Source organism: Agelaius tricolor, unplaced genomic scaffold, assembly GCF_023055355.1.
Source record: "Agelaius tricolor isolate 1412-34295 unplaced genomic scaffold, bAgeTri1.0.p SCAF_2, whole genome shotgun sequence".
NCBI classification, from domain to species: domain Eukaryota; kingdom Metazoa; phylum Chordata; class Aves; order Passeriformes; family Icteridae; genus Agelaius; species Agelaius tricolor.
The window spans coordinates 13,678,963-13,695,346 of record NW_027269262.1 but is presented as its reverse complement, the minus strand read 5'-3'; the positions used below and the strand labels follow the sequence as shown (position 1 = coordinate 13,695,346).

General features: G+C 39.5%; 1 protein-coding gene across 4 annotated transcripts in view; it reads right to left on the bottom strand.

Annotated features, from left to right (window-relative positions):
• PIGN (phosphatidylinositol glycan anchor biosynthesis class N) overlaps positions 1-16,384 on the bottom strand; it is a 116,918-nt gene that overhangs the window by 97,294 nt on the left and 3,240 nt on the right. For 2 of the 4 annotated variants that reach the window (XR_011683558.1, XM_071453503.1), the window contains exons 2-3: positions 8,055-8,151; positions 4,509-4,769 (exon numbers count right to left, since the gene is read on the bottom strand). Coding sequence is in view for 3 of the 4 variants with exons in the window: in XM_071453503.1 (XP_071309604.1) it covers positions 4,509-4,769; positions 8,055-8,151 (358 nt within the window). In the remaining variant the exon portion in view is untranslated. Of the gene's footprint in view, positions 1-680; positions 736-2,801; positions 2,925-4,508; positions 4,770-8,054; positions 8,152-16,384 lie in introns of those variants that run through there. The other 2 variants (XM_071453524.1, XM_071453515.1) reach the window with 2 other exon arrangements.

Genomic DNA, 16,384 nt, shown 5'->3' with positions numbered 1-16,384 from the left:
GAGGCAGGAAATGCAAAACCAGATTTTCACTACCACCTGCTGTGCAGTAAAACAAGCACAACATTATCCTGCAAGTAGTTCTATATTGCAACACTGCACAGAGAACATCACTAATGTGGCCCCTCAGCACTGCAAACAGATGAGTTCAGCTGGTCTTCTAATACACCTAAAATTAACTGGTTTTTTTCTGCTGCTTTCCTCTTCAGCTTTTTTTCTCCTCAACAGATTGTTTCTGCCTGGTGTTACTCTTCTTTGTTCTTTCCATTTAGCCTGAAAGTGTCTAGTTCAATCTTATCTTACTCTTTAAATACACTCAATTATAATTAGCTCTTGTGACCATGCCTGCCTTCATCTGTGCTGAATCTTGGAAGCAACATTAAGAGAATTTGAACCCCTCATAAATCTCAGGCGCAAATAATATTGGCAGCAAGAAGAAAATTTAAGTAAACATTGCACCTTTAGCAATTACACTGAAGTGAAGGAGAATGCATTCTCACCACATGCACAGAAACACATCAAGTGTCTAGGGTTTATGCACATACAGTAAATAGTTTCAACAGATAAAAAGCAAAGAAAACAGAGGACAAAGCCCAAGCATAAGAAACAGCCTCATAAACTATTCTCATCTGTCAAAGATCTGAACAGCTGGAGCCTGTCAGGAAGCAAGAGGTGAGTGTTACCATATGCTGTTTTCTTGTCTCCATCTTCTGGAAGAACAGAAAGATTCACTGCTCACTGTCAGAGCATAGGAAAAAAGAAAACAAAACACAACAGGACATATCTTTTACTGATTTTTAGGAAAAAACAGCACAATCTTCTGAAAAAATTCCAAGTAGTTTTTAACAGTCAAGTTACCAGGAAATCAAAATTTTGTTGATAAAAAATTTTCATTATATAAGCTACCAAATTTGCAATGTTTATGTGTTTTAGTCCAAGGAAATTCTAAGTTTGTGCCTTTAAACATCCTAAAATTTCAGGCTCCACTCTAAGCTTGCAGCACTCACCATTTGTTTGTTGGGGTTTTTTTAAACTCAGCTTAGACCTCACATCCTCAGACTTACTTGAAAGCTCACAGAACTACTTGGAATAGCCGAAATACTACAGTGAGGAATATAAAGGCATGTAGAGACACAGCACTCCAATACGTTATTCCTACTCTCATCTCAGCTAGGAGATAATACAAGTTGTACTGAAAAAAGGAATTAGAAAAAAAGGATTTATGTATTAATCAAAGAGGTTTCTTATTTTTCTCACTACAGACTGATCAGGATGTATTGCACTAACTGTCATGAAAGATTTAAAACAAAAATAAAACACTTGTAGCTCTCCTCAGACTTACATTGTAACAACGGGTAGAATATTGATTTAATTAGAAATTTATTTCTATTGAATTAGAAAGTAATTCTTTATCTTTGCTTGTCAACAATAGGGTAACTTCAAGATCTGAAGTCAACAATAACACATACCAGGCAGAAAAAAAGCCATATAAATTTGTCATTTACCTACTCAAAATAAATTTAGATACTTTGAATTACTTCAATGCCTTTTACTCAGAAGAATCATTAAAAAAATTAATTTCCATGACAGCATAAACATTAGCTACCCATAATAATAATAAGTATTAATATGATATAGAAATATGGCTGAAACATGACAGGCAAGGAAGAAAACCTCTTCCCTGAAATCACCATTGCAGCAATTCAGATCACTTACTGGCTCTCACAGCTATGATAACACTGCTGAAAACCATATTTTTCATAAATATTGTGGAAGACTAGGTACTTGGCATACATGTATTATCCAACAATCTGCTTTAAGCCTAATGGATATTTATTTTTAATTCCATGTACCTACTAAAACTTTGTCTTTAAATGAGCAAGAGCCATTCTTGTAGCAATGTGCTATTAAAAGAAGCAATCTTTCCTCATTAACAATGCAGTAGTTCCCAAGGTTCTCCACTTGGGTAAGACTAATTACCTGGCTGTTACGTTGCCCACTACTATAAAGTGGGTAAGGGACTGAACACTTGAAACTTAAGAATGAACATGCAAAAAAGTAAAATTTGTATTAAATTGCATATACCTTGAGTTAGTGTTATTGAAAAAGGAATGTTCAGACAGCAACAACTTGGCAGAATAAAAAAGGATATATTTCCAGAAGCTAACACATGATCTTGTCAGCCTGTTTACAAAGTTAACTTATGGAAGTTGTGCACCTCAAAGGTTCAGGGACAAAACTCTGAACCTGTTGCTTCGAAATTGTGGCAGCTCGTGTAATAGATCTGAAGATATGCTCTGGGCTGCCTGATCCTCCACATTTCAAAAGGCACAGCATGCTGCATGCTTTTTTCTTTTCATAATCTCTCACATATACACGCTCACACACATATGTACTTCTATGCAGAATGAGAGATGAGAGAAATACAGATGGCACCTCACACTCTACTGGCATTTTCTTCCACTCAGGGACCTACCAGCATCTTTGCTTGTTACAAGGCAGTTCTTTCCCTCCATTCACCCATGTACTTTCAGCACTGGTGACAATGCTTTACTTCTACAGATTTTGAAATACAAAGTCCTTAACTCCACAAACATGGTCAAGCAGAGAAAGCAAAAGTGACAACTTTCCAGCAGTAGACAAACTAGTACATAGTTTAACTTTTTTCTATATAGCCATGATAATGCTGAGTGGCTAAAACTTTAAACCTCAAATCACTTAGTAAAAGAAAATACCCAGTATAACTTTTTCCTGGCCACTATTCACCCCTGCTCCTAGTGATGGGGCTATTACAGCATTCATACCTTGATGGTGTTGGTTGGTGGTCCAAAAGACCAACAGTTTTACTGGTAAGGAAAGAAACTGCTCTGGGGTAAGTGCGAAGTCCATTGCTAGAAGACAACATGGTAAACTCACACTGATGTGGCAGACACCTGCCAGTGGCAGACAGCACCTTATAAAACAGTAGCAGCAGCAGAAGTAAGCACAAGTAAGCCCATATGGGCTGGCAGGCAACGTAGCAGGACTTCTCATATTTCTGTATTACTTTTGCAGCACTGGACTGCAAAAGCCTTAAGAGCTTCAGATGACTGATTATTTGAGTTTGCTCTGATATTCAAGCCCAACCAATTCTATGATCACTCAAAAGTAGTCTTATTTAATACTGCCTTTTTTTCAGTGTAGAAAATCAATTGTCTTATGCTCAAATAATTACCTTGACATAAGGAGACAGGGAAAATTAACAAAAAATAGTTCTAAGCACACAAGGATATGACTTTAAACACTTTTTTAGCAGGATTATTTTTTCACAGCCTTAAACGAAATCATTCCTTTAAGCAATTAGACACACACTGTAGAGAGTACAAGGGAGGCAGCAGGGTCATGCACACAGGAAGGGTGGAATGAAAAGGAAGTGGCAGCCTGCTGTTACATCTATTCAGGACATCTCTTTTAATCACGCCTTAAAAAGTTTTGTCAGTAGCTTAGAATTAGAAGACAAGTACGTTAATGTACTACTACTCTTAAACAGAGTATCCAGGAAGCAGTTTAAATTAGTGCCTGCCAGGCTTCAGAATTGATACCCTGCTGATGTGAATGGAGAAAGTTCACTCCCCTCTCAGTTACTGGCTATCTGCAGAGTTCAGGGGACAACATGGACTCAATTTACACTGTCCTACTTTCAGTAACTTTCCTGACAAGGGACACCAACCCAAGCTCATGCATTTCTGCACAGTGTAACTCTGCAAAGTTGGTTACTTTGAGGGAAGAAGGAAGGCAGTACTCAAGCCACCACAATTGTTGTTCTTGTTCTCTTCTCAACGTTGTGTAGAGCAAAACCCTACACTACGGTAGGGTAGGTCTGTCGGAACCCAGGAAATTCCTCTGGCTGCCCTGGAGGGCTCGAGCCCCTGCCTGGAGGGCTCAGAGACCTTGGCACAGAGCCCAAGATCCCTGTGCCTTTGATTTAGCTCTTGGAAAAAACAATTACCAACCTTTATATGAAGAATTTCAAGTCAAGAGAGTTTAAGTAGAATAATAGTTAGTTGGTCATGGAGTGAAAAATAGATTTATGGGGTTTTTAGAATGGGGGCTCAGGAGGCAAGATGGAGGAATCTGGGCATGTCCAGCCTTTCTCCTTCTTCTTCTTGGCCTCCATCTTCTGGGTGATGTTGGCATTTTTGGATTGGTTTAAGGTAGAAACTCACTGTCTAACATAGGTGATAGGTATTGGGAAGCTATGGTAAATAATGTACACATAGTTTTTAGTATAAAAAGACGATACCACCCGGGGGGCGGACAGTGTGCCTCTGTCTGTCCTGCTGAACAGACCTCAGCAAGCCAGAGAAAGAATTTTCTAGATAAGATACAATAAACAACCTTGAGACCGAGAACTGAAGAGCTCTGACTCCTCCTTCGACCGCCAGGCTGGGAAAAGAGACTTTCTAACACAATCTCAGGGTCACTGTGAGCAGCAGAGATTCTGAGCTAGGTCAGTGTAGCTTTGGGCTTACCGCAGGTAAGGGGCCCGGGCTGTGCCATTGCTGTCCAACTCATACAGAGAATCTGCTCGCAGACCATCGGCAACAAAAAGCACGAGACGCTTTGCCGGAGGTGGCAGCGGAGTCTGCTGAGGAGTCATTCCATGGACCAGGGGAGAGCTGAAGTAGATGTCAAAAATGGAGACCAAGAACACACAATGCACAAGGAGCCCCGCAAGAATGAAGACTGGTATATCCATGGCAGCAGCTGGCTGGCAAAGGCAAAGTACAACACTAAGAGAGAGAGAGAGAGAAAAATAAAGTTAGGCAGACGAGACTTTATCAGAATAAATATTTATTTCATTTGTTATGGAATGGGAGAAACAACCACAGACATCCCCAGAATCCATAATCAATTCCTGCTTCCAACAAGCTTTTTTCCCCACAAGTCCTGGTCAGAGTCACTGCATGACTAATTCTGACTTTCAACAACCATTATGTCTCAGCAACTCATCTCTGGTGTTCAGGGGTTTGTTAGATAGCTTCAAAAGACCACTGAATCAAGCCAGTTTGTTCTGTGAGCTACAGCCGTGACAGAAAACTCAGACAATGCAATGTAGCCATGAACATACTACCCTCTACTGGCCGGTTGCACGACAGAGTTGAAGTCTGTTCAGGTGAATACAAGCCAGACAGCCAAGAGAAAGCCATCCTATAATAAACATCCATCCAGCACTGCTTTTTTTTTCTCCAAGTTTGCCATCAAATCCGGGCTCATTATACCCTGCCTAGAAACTGAAACCTTCTTTTAAAAGAACAAAGATGCTGTGCTGAGCACAAAATGCTATTCCTCTTCTAAAACAAGTGGCAAAGCACAATAGCTGAAGAATTATGTTTCAGGAATTATTATATTCCCTTTTTGAGTGTTTTTTTCTTCCCTGTCATCCTCTGATGTCATATTAGTGATGCAAATATGCTTAATAACAGGTACACTGGAAAATGTCCACGTTTGCCAAGCGTGCTGTGGGGTTCATGCAATGCCTCCAAAGTAAATATGTAATTATTTAAGTAAAGTAGGAAGTAAATATGAATATTGGCTGAGCTAAGTATGGGACCTGAGCCTGAATGAGGCTCAGTTCTGACAAAAGATTATCAGTGCTGTCCAAGCTGCTTAGTTATTTAAATATTAGCTAATTATCCAACTTAGCCAAACATCACCTCTATTCACCAATTAAGAAACAGATGCTCTTAACAGCCTGGAAGGTTCAGACTACCTATGTAAATACACACCCTTCTCTAAAAGAAACAGTTTGTTTAAGAATTTAGTTAGAGCTTCTCAGTGACAATATATTTATTAGGTTTATCTTGTTACTTTCAGAATTCCAGTAGCTAAACAGACACAGGCAGCCACCATATGGTAAATCTACCACTCTTACCAAATAAGGATAAAAGGCTTCATTACCACATAACCTTAACTCTGAAAGATGTTTTTTAAAACAAAAACTTAAAGGGCCAGGAAAACCAGTGGAAAAAAAAGAAACACACTAAAAAAGGTTTGAAAGATAATACACAGTATTACTTACTAACCCAAAGAAAATTCAGATCTGCATGCAACTTCAACATAGCTTCCAATTGCACCCATTTTCCTTACTGAAACAGATGCAACAACTCCAACTCTAATCTGAAACATTACTGTAGCAATTTCTCATTTGAGATATTTGGAGAGAAAACTAAATAAAAAATGGAGCTAACAAAATACTCAAACACTTCAAAGAGACACGTAGTAGTCACACTTTAATGAACAAAAACTTTCTGTTAATCAGGAACTTACTTACTTTTTTGTCTACAAGTGAGTTTCCAAGAGATTTGGAATATCTGTAAATATCAGTTTGTTTATTTTTGAAGTATTCAGGGTTCCTGCACCAATTTAAATATATGAAATCATAATCACAGAAATACCACTAAGTTCAGTGCCAGAGCTTATTTTATTCAATCAGTTTTATTTTCCACAGGGCTTTTACTTTTGATGCAGTTGTGCTTGATAAGAGAATATGAACTACTCATGCCTTAAACTGATGAGACTGAACACCCTACTAAAGAAAGCTGTTACTTCTACTTGTTGTATGCTCCCAGTGCTACAATTCTATAGCTTAACATATTCTATGTTCTTCTAATTAAAGTATTAGTAACCTAATCTGTTTTTTGCACTAGCTAATTCTCTTTGCTTTAAACTCTCCCTAGCCCTGTCTTTGCAAACAGAAGAGTTCAATCAACACAATTCAAATGTAATGCTTAGACTATAGTATCTATAGAATTAGTGAGAAAAGAAAAAAAAGAAAAGAGTATGTGTTTTGCAATCAGTTTGATTACATTACACCAAACCATTTATCTGGGCCCAACATATCCTACTGCTCAACACCATCACATGGTTTCCAGACAGGCAGCTCCCAAAGCACCTGCTCCTGTCACAGCCCTCCCTTCTGCCTCTACCTTACCCTGCTCCTCGAATGCAGGACTTGGTGTGTCATCACTGAGACACAACATTGTGAAAAATATTCTGTTCTCAAGCTTACAAATAGTTTCCCTGTAGGTACAGAGGCTTTGGAAAGCTCCTAATTGCACTCAGCTGAATGCAAATTTCTCTACAGAGCCTGGTGCTCGACTGTTCAAGATAGCTCGAAAGGCATGGAAACAATAAGGATAACTATTTCAATAACAATTTCTTCCTCAAAAGGAAAAAATAACCAGGATAAAAGGCAAAACTGGATTAAGTACTAGCTTATAAGAAAAAGCAAAAGGCACAGCTTGCTGAAAGGAGAAAAACAAAAATGTTTAAGCATACACACTTTTGAGGACAAGGAGCCATCTCTAAGTATTTATGACTAGTGCCAAAACATCTCTGCCCTCAGGTGCCCGGCCATCCAGAATGTAGATAAACAAACAGTCACTTGGAAATACATCTTACATCTTTCTGTCAAGAAAACTTGAGCCAAAGATATCTCAATATTTTTGTGTCCTGTGATATTTTCTCAGGCAATCCCTTAGTGCAGTAGGACTTCCACAGTCCTTGTTTTCACAGGGCAAAACACAAGCTTTGCTCAAATTCTGACTGCATTACTCTACTTTCTTCTGTTAAGTCATTGCCTGTCACACCAAGAGGAAAGACACTCTGAGTCCTGTAGATAAGAGAAGCATGTTGCAACCTATTTGCCATGTGTCATTTCTTACTGCCCACCCAAACACATCACTAGCTACAACAGAATCCTGGAATCCTAATACAGTTCAGACAGCCAAATCACCTCCTCTATAGACTCAGCCCAACTAGTAAGCCATATATCAGACTCTAATTTATATTCCTTTCTTTCTGCATTTTCCCCCTTCTGTCACCATCTCCTAAACGATACAGAGCCAATAATGATACTGTCCAACTCCCAGTATGCCTGACCTTAAACTATTCCAATAAAATATTTTTGTTCAAACAATTTGGAGTCAAAATCACAAAGCTGGTGTGGATTCTTAAACAAAGATTCTTTTCAGATCCTTAACAGGAAAGTACTAAAGATCCACTAAGCTACTCACTGCCTGTTAAATGCAAGTTGTTCACACAGAGGAAGTAGAAAATGAGCAGTGCCAAGGTGATGCAGGGGGCTCCAGGAGACTTCAGAGCTTCTCACTTCTTTGGACATTGTAGAGGAGCAGAGAAGAGAGTGAGAAGATGCACAGGTTAAATCGATCTGAGAGACAACAAGGCAGACCCAGCAAGCACCTTCCCTAAGGTCTAGGAGATTAAAGAAAGAAAAGCAGCAAGGACCTTCTGACTGCAATTAATTACTTTTCCAGAATAAAGTGATACATGCAGATTAGACAAGGGTTTTTTGGTGGTTCTCTCCACTCACCCTGAATTCTCAGGGAGAAAGTTAAGCTCTCAGCTGGTGACAAACAGGATGAAGAGACCCTTTCTTTCTTTGTATTCACACCTATCAAAACAATACCAAAAAATCCTGCTATCATTCACAAGCTCCTCTCCAGCAGCCACATCTGTGCAAAGACTAAAACATCCAGACTGTGATGGTGGCAGGGGAGCAAGACAGTTGCAATGAGCCACCCAAGACCAACTCTTCTTCACATGAGCTTTTCCCTCTTTTCAAGTTCATCTGTAATTTGTTAATAAGACTGTTTTTTTCCAAACTTTCTTTTTGATGCCATAGAAGCTACATCCACAGCACCAGGCTGGATCAGGTCCCTCAATAATTAACAGGATGGCTGACATAATTAAATGTAGCACTCATTTTCCTCAAGTAATCTATATCTAAGTTGCATTGCCTCTGAAGTTGTCATCTCTCAGCATTATTTATAAAGCAAAGAAAACCATACTTGTACTGCAACACAATATAGTTCTTCATACAAAAGGTAACAATTCTTTCTTTCTCTGAATATGCAGTAAAACATACACAAAACACTGCATGGAATACGCCCCATTGGCAGGAATATTTTCTTAAGGACAATGAAATGTCAAAACAAGGAGCTCAAGGTACATTAGTAATTTCTTTTAGAGGGGCCATGCTTCACAAATACCATCAAGTCTGTTGATTAAAATGAAGAAAATGTGTTTTCAATAAGCATCAATGGCCTTATCTTTTACAGAAAAAAGAAACAGACAAGAATGTCTGCTGTGCTTCTGGCTAATATTTTTCAATTAAAGTGTCATGTTTTTTGTAATTTAACTGTCAAAGTTGTGACTGTACAGTTTGTCTACACATTAAAACATTATTCGTCAGGCAGATGAGCAAATGGAAGTTGGGCGGTCTGACAGTGCTTTGCATGACATGCTAGCTCTAAAGGCGGTGTTCGCAGTCCCTACCCTATTCTTTCACTAATTTAGATTTTTAAAGAGCTACCCCAGTCAGGAAATGCACTCAAGTCATTCCTACTGTCACAGCCCACACCTACTGACTGCATGAGGCTGTAATTTACACGAGATGTACCAGCCAATTCTGAGTAACTCTCATATCTTCACCCACTACTTAAACATAGGAAACCCCAAATCCTCATCTTGACTTCATCACGTATGAAGTGGGAAAGTGATAAATTCTGTTTTCCTCTTCCCCAAACTTTCATTTTCTTTCTCTATTGAAGTATAACATACTCTGCCAGACAATGAAACTGCAACTACAGTATTTCCACTTGCTCTGGAACTGAAGTGGCTTTTGTAATTCAAACTAAATTCAAACTGTTTAAAATTATTTTATGTTCAACATCTTCACTAAGCATTTTAGGGATTACAATAACAAATGACAACTATTTTAAATTTTAAATGTGGTTCAGTAAAGCACATCAAACCTGAGGCAAAGAGCTCAAAGAATACTTAATTTTCTTTTTAACATCACTTGATAATCAAAATTACTCTGCCTGCCTAGAAAAGTCTCTTTTGCCAGAATTTTTCAGGGAGAAACGTTGTCATCTTATTGCAGGGCTTCCATACTGTTGTCTCCTTATCACAAGAGTTTCATACCTTCTTGGTGTTTCTCATGGGCAGCTCCTCAGAGCACTGACCCTTTCTTCTTCACAAAGTGGCCAACTGACTCCAATTCCTCTCTCAACCAGCCACCCCACTCTTTTATAGCACTCTTCTTCTCATTGGTTACAGCTGTGGCCTGTTAAAGTCAGGCCTGTTCCTAATCTTTGATAATTGGCTCAGCTGCAACTCCTTAGGGGTAAGATTACTTCCTACACTACCTTTATTTCCTTATATTCTATCCCCCTAAAGAGAAATTTGACTATGGCCTGCAAAGCATCAATGAAACATCAAGTGTTCCAATACTTGAACACCCTGCAAAGCAGTGAACACCCTGCAAAGCAGTGTCAGCCTATGCAATTTTCTCTTAATTATCCTTAAACATGGGAAAGTGTATCCACAAGTTTTCCAGGAAAAAAGCCCATACCTGAGAACAACACTGACAATGGGACAGCGGTAATAAAGAGAACAAGAGCACTTCATTAGGAAACAATTATGTTTTTGAGGTATTAAAGAGAAAACAAGAACACCCTTTTGTACCATTTGTTAGCCAAGTGCAGGCAAAACATGGAGTAGAATTTTAGCATTACATACACTCAGGATGCATGCAGCTAAAAATTCAGAATTCATAAAAAATAAAACCCAACAATGAGAAACCCTGAGTGATCTTGCTGTGAATTATTTCACTGAGCAACAGCATTTGGAGGACCTATCCTGGGTCTCAGGAGCTATCTGCAAATCCTCTTGCATATTTCTTGATTTCTAAGTCATTCAGCAATACCCTACCAGCAAGTCTTCTTCAAACATCACTGTGATACTATATTTTTTCTTTTTCATCTCTATATGGACTGTTTAATTCTTTTTTGTACCACCAAAAGTAGAAGATTCCCTCAGATTTCTGCATTCTTGAATAAAACAAGAATGCTTTCCTGTCACTCTTTTTTTTTCTTAACCTGCTTGGAGATTTTGTAGACGGATTCTTCATATTAAAAGTTTTATGGGGCACTTTTGGGGAAAGAACATCAGCCTGACAGTGTCTAATAAAACACATCTGACCAGTTTTCACAGGTCAGGGTCAAGGGACAAGTGGCACTTAAGAGAAGACAAGCACATGGAAGGCAGCTTGCCACAACAATCTTTTGTCTTACTGGAGCCCTCCCTCACAAACCAAGGCTGAAGGCCCCTGGGGTATTTTAAAAGCCATTTGCAATAAAAATACACAATAAAGCAGAAGTACCAATACAGGTATGACAGTTCTGCCCTTTAACAACAAAGGGGCAAGGATCATACAATAAATATTAACCTAACACACAGGGATGAGGATGACAAAAAATAACTTTCAGCTACACTCTTGCAAAACTAGTTTGCAAATGTATTATATATACACACAGAGGAAAAAAATACCCTTAAAAAAAAAAACGAACAGAAAACCAAACAAACAGTGCTTTATGTACATTCTAGAGAAGCTAGTATGAATAATGAAGGTTTTAAAAAGTTGGCAGAAGTTGTTTTCCTTCTACTAAGTCACATTTGCTTACTGAGAGCAACTATTACAAATAAACAAGAATTATGTCATACAGCAACGAGCACATCTGTTGGATCTTACACATGAGCCTCTGAATGCAAATTTACCAAAAGCTTCAGTTTGAAGGAAAAAAAGAGACCACATCTTGCAAGCATAGAGTAATACTTTGATAAAAGGCAGCCAAAGAATCAATTTGTCATTTCCCACCTTTTCAAAAGTTGGGATTTATTTTAGTAAAAGACTTCAGAACTTTCTGGGTTCAAAAGTACTATTTAGTTATGCTAGCAAGTTGACCAGAATGCATAGCTCGATACTATTCAACCGGCTAGCATAATCTACATTTTCTATACCTTTACCTTTCTTTTGATTGTATCTCCACTCCAGAGTGTTCCTAAGTCCTTCTTTTCTGTTTCCAGCATTTCAATGGGGATCAATTTTGGCAAGCTTTGGTGCACATCCCTGCACTTCATGGCATCCCATGCCTTTTGATGGCTTTCACTTTGGCAAAGATTTTTCTTTTTTTTTTTTTTTTTTCGTTTTCAGTATCCATGCTGTGTCTCTCATATCTTCCCCATCAAAGTTGTGTCTTCCTCCTTGATTTTTTCCCCCGCTTTTGCAGCATCTGTGAGGTTAGTTTTGGCATGTTTTGGTCCTTTGCACTGCACCTCATTTCCTCACAGACTCTTTTCTTGTTGTTCCATGTCAGCCTTGTTTGGCAGGTAAAGCTATAGAAAACACCTTTAGCTGCCAAAGAAGGCTGACACGGCCAGAGGCAAGTTAAGCTCCCCACTGAGAACAAAAACTCATTTGAAGGACGGAGCAGGAGAGCGGGCGTGGCTGGGAGCTGGGACAGGCCGGGGGTGGTGCTCTCCCACCGCCCGGCGCTCTCCAGGGTCCTGCACCGCGCCCGGCACCACCGCACACACAAACCCGGCAAATCCCACCCCTCCAGGTTTAAAAGAACTGCAACAGTCAGGGTGTAAAATGTAGAAAAATAATAAAAAGGATGGATTATGCCTCTTTTAAAAGAGCATCAAGTCATAGCATAAGCATCCACAATATTTGTGCAAGGATACTTTGAGGTCCAGTAAGAAATCTCTATGCAAAGCAATCACCTCATCTTTAACTCTTCCACCAGCAGCTGTACTTGCAAGCTGTTCACAAAAGAAGCATTTCCCTAAGCTCCCACAGGACTCAAAGAGTCACTGAACTTGTCAATTACTGCAGCCTGAAATATTGGCCTTTACTTTAGTACAAAGTTCTCTGTGCTCCTACATTGGCCTCCACTAACCGAGTAGTTAACATTCATTAGCATTTATGACATATCAACTTGCAAACACCCTCTGCTGAAGCCCTGTGAGCTTGTGTTTGTTTTTATTACAAAGCCAAGCCACTTTTCATTTGTATAAGACACCTTTATTTTTCAGCTGCTGACTCAGTCTAATAATTAATGGAAACAGAAAATTATGCCTGAAAACAATCAGTGTTCTGCCTCTTTGCAATATGGGGAACAGCTGATTTAAAATGAAAACTCCCTAGCACTCAAATTCTTTCAGCAAATGACAGCAATAGAACCACTGAAGAGAAAAAAAGAGCTCAGAAGACAAACCAAAAACTGCTAGGGAGAAACCCACAAACCTGGAGAATACAGATGGGCAACAACTCCCCAGTTCTCATATTTGAGGTGATCTGGGTATCAGTTATTCACTTGTACCCTGCCACCTATCGAAACTTGCTAGTAACTAAAAGCATATTTTCCAAAATACTTGGGACCAGCAAGGCAAATATATTTTATCAGGTCTTTTATACAAAAACAGCTGTCATGGGAGTAGCAGTTAGCAGAACAAGAGGCTTTCACAGTTACGAATACTCCAAGAAAAACCAAGCCATTAGAGCTGCAGAGAGCTGTCCTGCCCTCCTCTGCTCCTGCCCACTTATTCCCAAGGCAAGACCTCTTCCTTGGGCTGGCACATCCAGGTGTACAACTGGATAGTTAAGCATTCTAGAGAATGAATTCAATTGAAAATAACCGCAAGAAAGGGGGGGAAAAAAGCAGGAAGAATAAAGATGACTTTGCTGTAGTTTAGTTCCCTGAATTCCCAGCACAAACCTCTGTGTTGGCAGCCAGGACAGGATGCCATCTCCTCCAAACAAAAGACCTAACTCAGCATGCTCAAAGCATGTCCTCAGACTCCTTCATTCTTTGAAGACTGCATCCCACATTAGTTGTAGTCAGCAGGCCATATAAGGAAAAAAATGCAGATTTTTTTGTTCAAAACAGTGCAAATACTAAATTGAAGAGGAATAACATGAAACAGACAGCAAAAGCACAGAGCATCTTCCCTTCCTTGCCTCCCCTGTCCCTCACCACAGTGAGGCAGGGTCAGGCACCCATCTCAGAGCCTCTGCAACACCTTTCTGGACAGCCTACAGCCCAGACAATGTGCTCCATCCCCCAGGCTATGGTGAACAAGGCCCAAGTATTTTGATACTCAAGTGTTTGCAGTGTCTAAAAGGTCACGTCTTTGATTCACAGTTTATAAATCCTCACCCAACTCTAACAGCAATTTTCCTTACATATTCATTCTCACAAAGCCATAAATATACACATAATAAAGCCTGAACAAGTTTTCTAAAATACTCCCTAGGCTCTTAGTGTGTTTGATGTCTTTTTTTGATGGTAGGTTTCCAAATACCCACTGTTTACAGTAACACTTCCATACAGCAGTTTTGGAGGTTGAAAAACACAGCCAACTTGAATTCAAAGGGATTTTGGGGAGTTGTTTTGTTCAATTCAAGTCTTCACCTGATTTCATGGGTCATTATCATGTTTTTGGTGACACTAAAAATATTTCCAAGTGCCGATTCACACTGCTGTAGTACCTTTACTTAAAATCCCAATTTAACAAACCCTTATACAGTAGATTTTTCTGGGCAAAGCTACATCTGAATGTAACACGCAAGTAACCATTAACTACTGATAGTTACAGGCTGTTCACATTAAAAAACATTCCCTTGAAACTGGAATGGACAGATGCAATTTCAAAGATGTGGCAGAGGTTTTTAAGTACAAGCTACCAATATTATGCATTTTCAACATCTTCATTATTTGGCTCCCACAAAATATAAAAATACTTTAGAGGTTAGAGTTAACAAAGCACTAAAATTCATTTTTAAGGTTAAAAAGCAAACATAAAAATTATAATTGGCATCAAGTTTCTTCTGAAAGGAGGGAAAAGTCAGCCTTCAATAAACATATATAGACAAAGATTCTTTCAGGCAGCTCACTTTTAGAAGAAAACTTAAGCAAGAGTCGGTAGAACTCACAGATCAGCAATATTTTAAAGTAGAAACCAGATTTGCTTCAGATAGTTCTCCATTATTTTGTTCCCTGTGCCCTAATTGGGATCCCAAGCAGATTTAAAAAAGCTACCCTATTTCCTTATAGGACCACTATGTTGCAGTGTGATGGGATTTTCTGTTTCACCTATCCCAACCTCCCAAGGTGTGCCAACCTTTCCCCTCTCCCTTTGCCCTCCTGCTGAGAGCTGTCCCTCAATCTTAACATTCCAGCAGGGTCGTGGTGTGGTTGGCAGAAGTTCAAAAGATGCCCCTCAGGTCCGGGCTCATTGGCCTGTCCAAGTGTCTTTGTCCCTTGAGCCTTCCCCTCCTCACACCTGGTTGGCCTTTACCTGTCCCTTCCCCTCCCCCTGTCCCCGGGCTTAAAAGGAGACGGGACCATGCGGTCGGGATTCTGTCTGTGAGCTGTTACAACATTCAGAGGTCTACCATCCTGGAATAAAACTCTGGATTAAAACTCTACGATAGAATCCTCTCCTGTTTCTCTTCACCATCGCCTGAACCTTTTCCACCAGAGGTAAACTGAGTTCCTACTACGCCTGGATTTGTTCCGAGTGCCCAGCTGCAGCATCCAGCTGGCCAAAGGTATCTCTGCGGTGAAAAGCCACAGCTGCTGCCTTTGGTCCAGCAGCAAGGGTCAGACGGGGCCAGGCACGTCCCACCCGGAAATATTGGGATTAATATTCTATACGACTAGAACACATTAACTCATATACTTCAAGCATTCAGCACAGAAAAAAGCCCCAGTATGTACCTAAGAGAATTAACTTCTTTGAATGAAATTAACTTTGTCTGTGGGAGCTGAAACAGAAACTCCTATAAAGCTTGACTTATAAACAGTGCGTTCAGTGGCTGATGCTGCACCAGAGTAGTGCAGAAAGAAAGAATAATTTACACACCCATCACACCACCAAACAACAGAGGGAACCTGAAACTGCTCATATGTTTCAGTTCATTAAAGTCCCAGGCATTATCTCAAGATTTAACACTCCTACCAAAATCAACACAGTGAAAAGAAACTTTTTTCTACTCATTTTTCATCTCAAGTACCATAAATGTAAAAGTTCATAAAACAAAACATGCATAGACTGAAAAAAAAATGTTTACACCGCCTCCTCCAAAAAAAGACTCCTCAGATTTTTTTTTGTACGAGCTCATGTGTTTTGGACTCTTAGCTTTCCAAGATGTATTTAGATATGTTGTACTTCAGACATAGAACTCAAATCCTTTAAAAGTTAGGAGACAGCAACTCCACTAAGAGGCAAAGCAGCTTAATCAACAATCTGCCTCTCTTAGAATGACTACTGAATAATTAATTTGCAGCTGTCTGCCTCAAGTAGACCTATAGAATGCTCCATTTCCAGAACTCATGCAGCTTTTTCTGCCTCACACATCCTCTGAGGCAGTACACTATCAGGTTTTCTTCTCTGGTTTCTCAGAACAATACCCCTTTGGCACATAAATTCTTTTAAGCATATTGTTACAGTTACATTTTTCTACCTACACTCT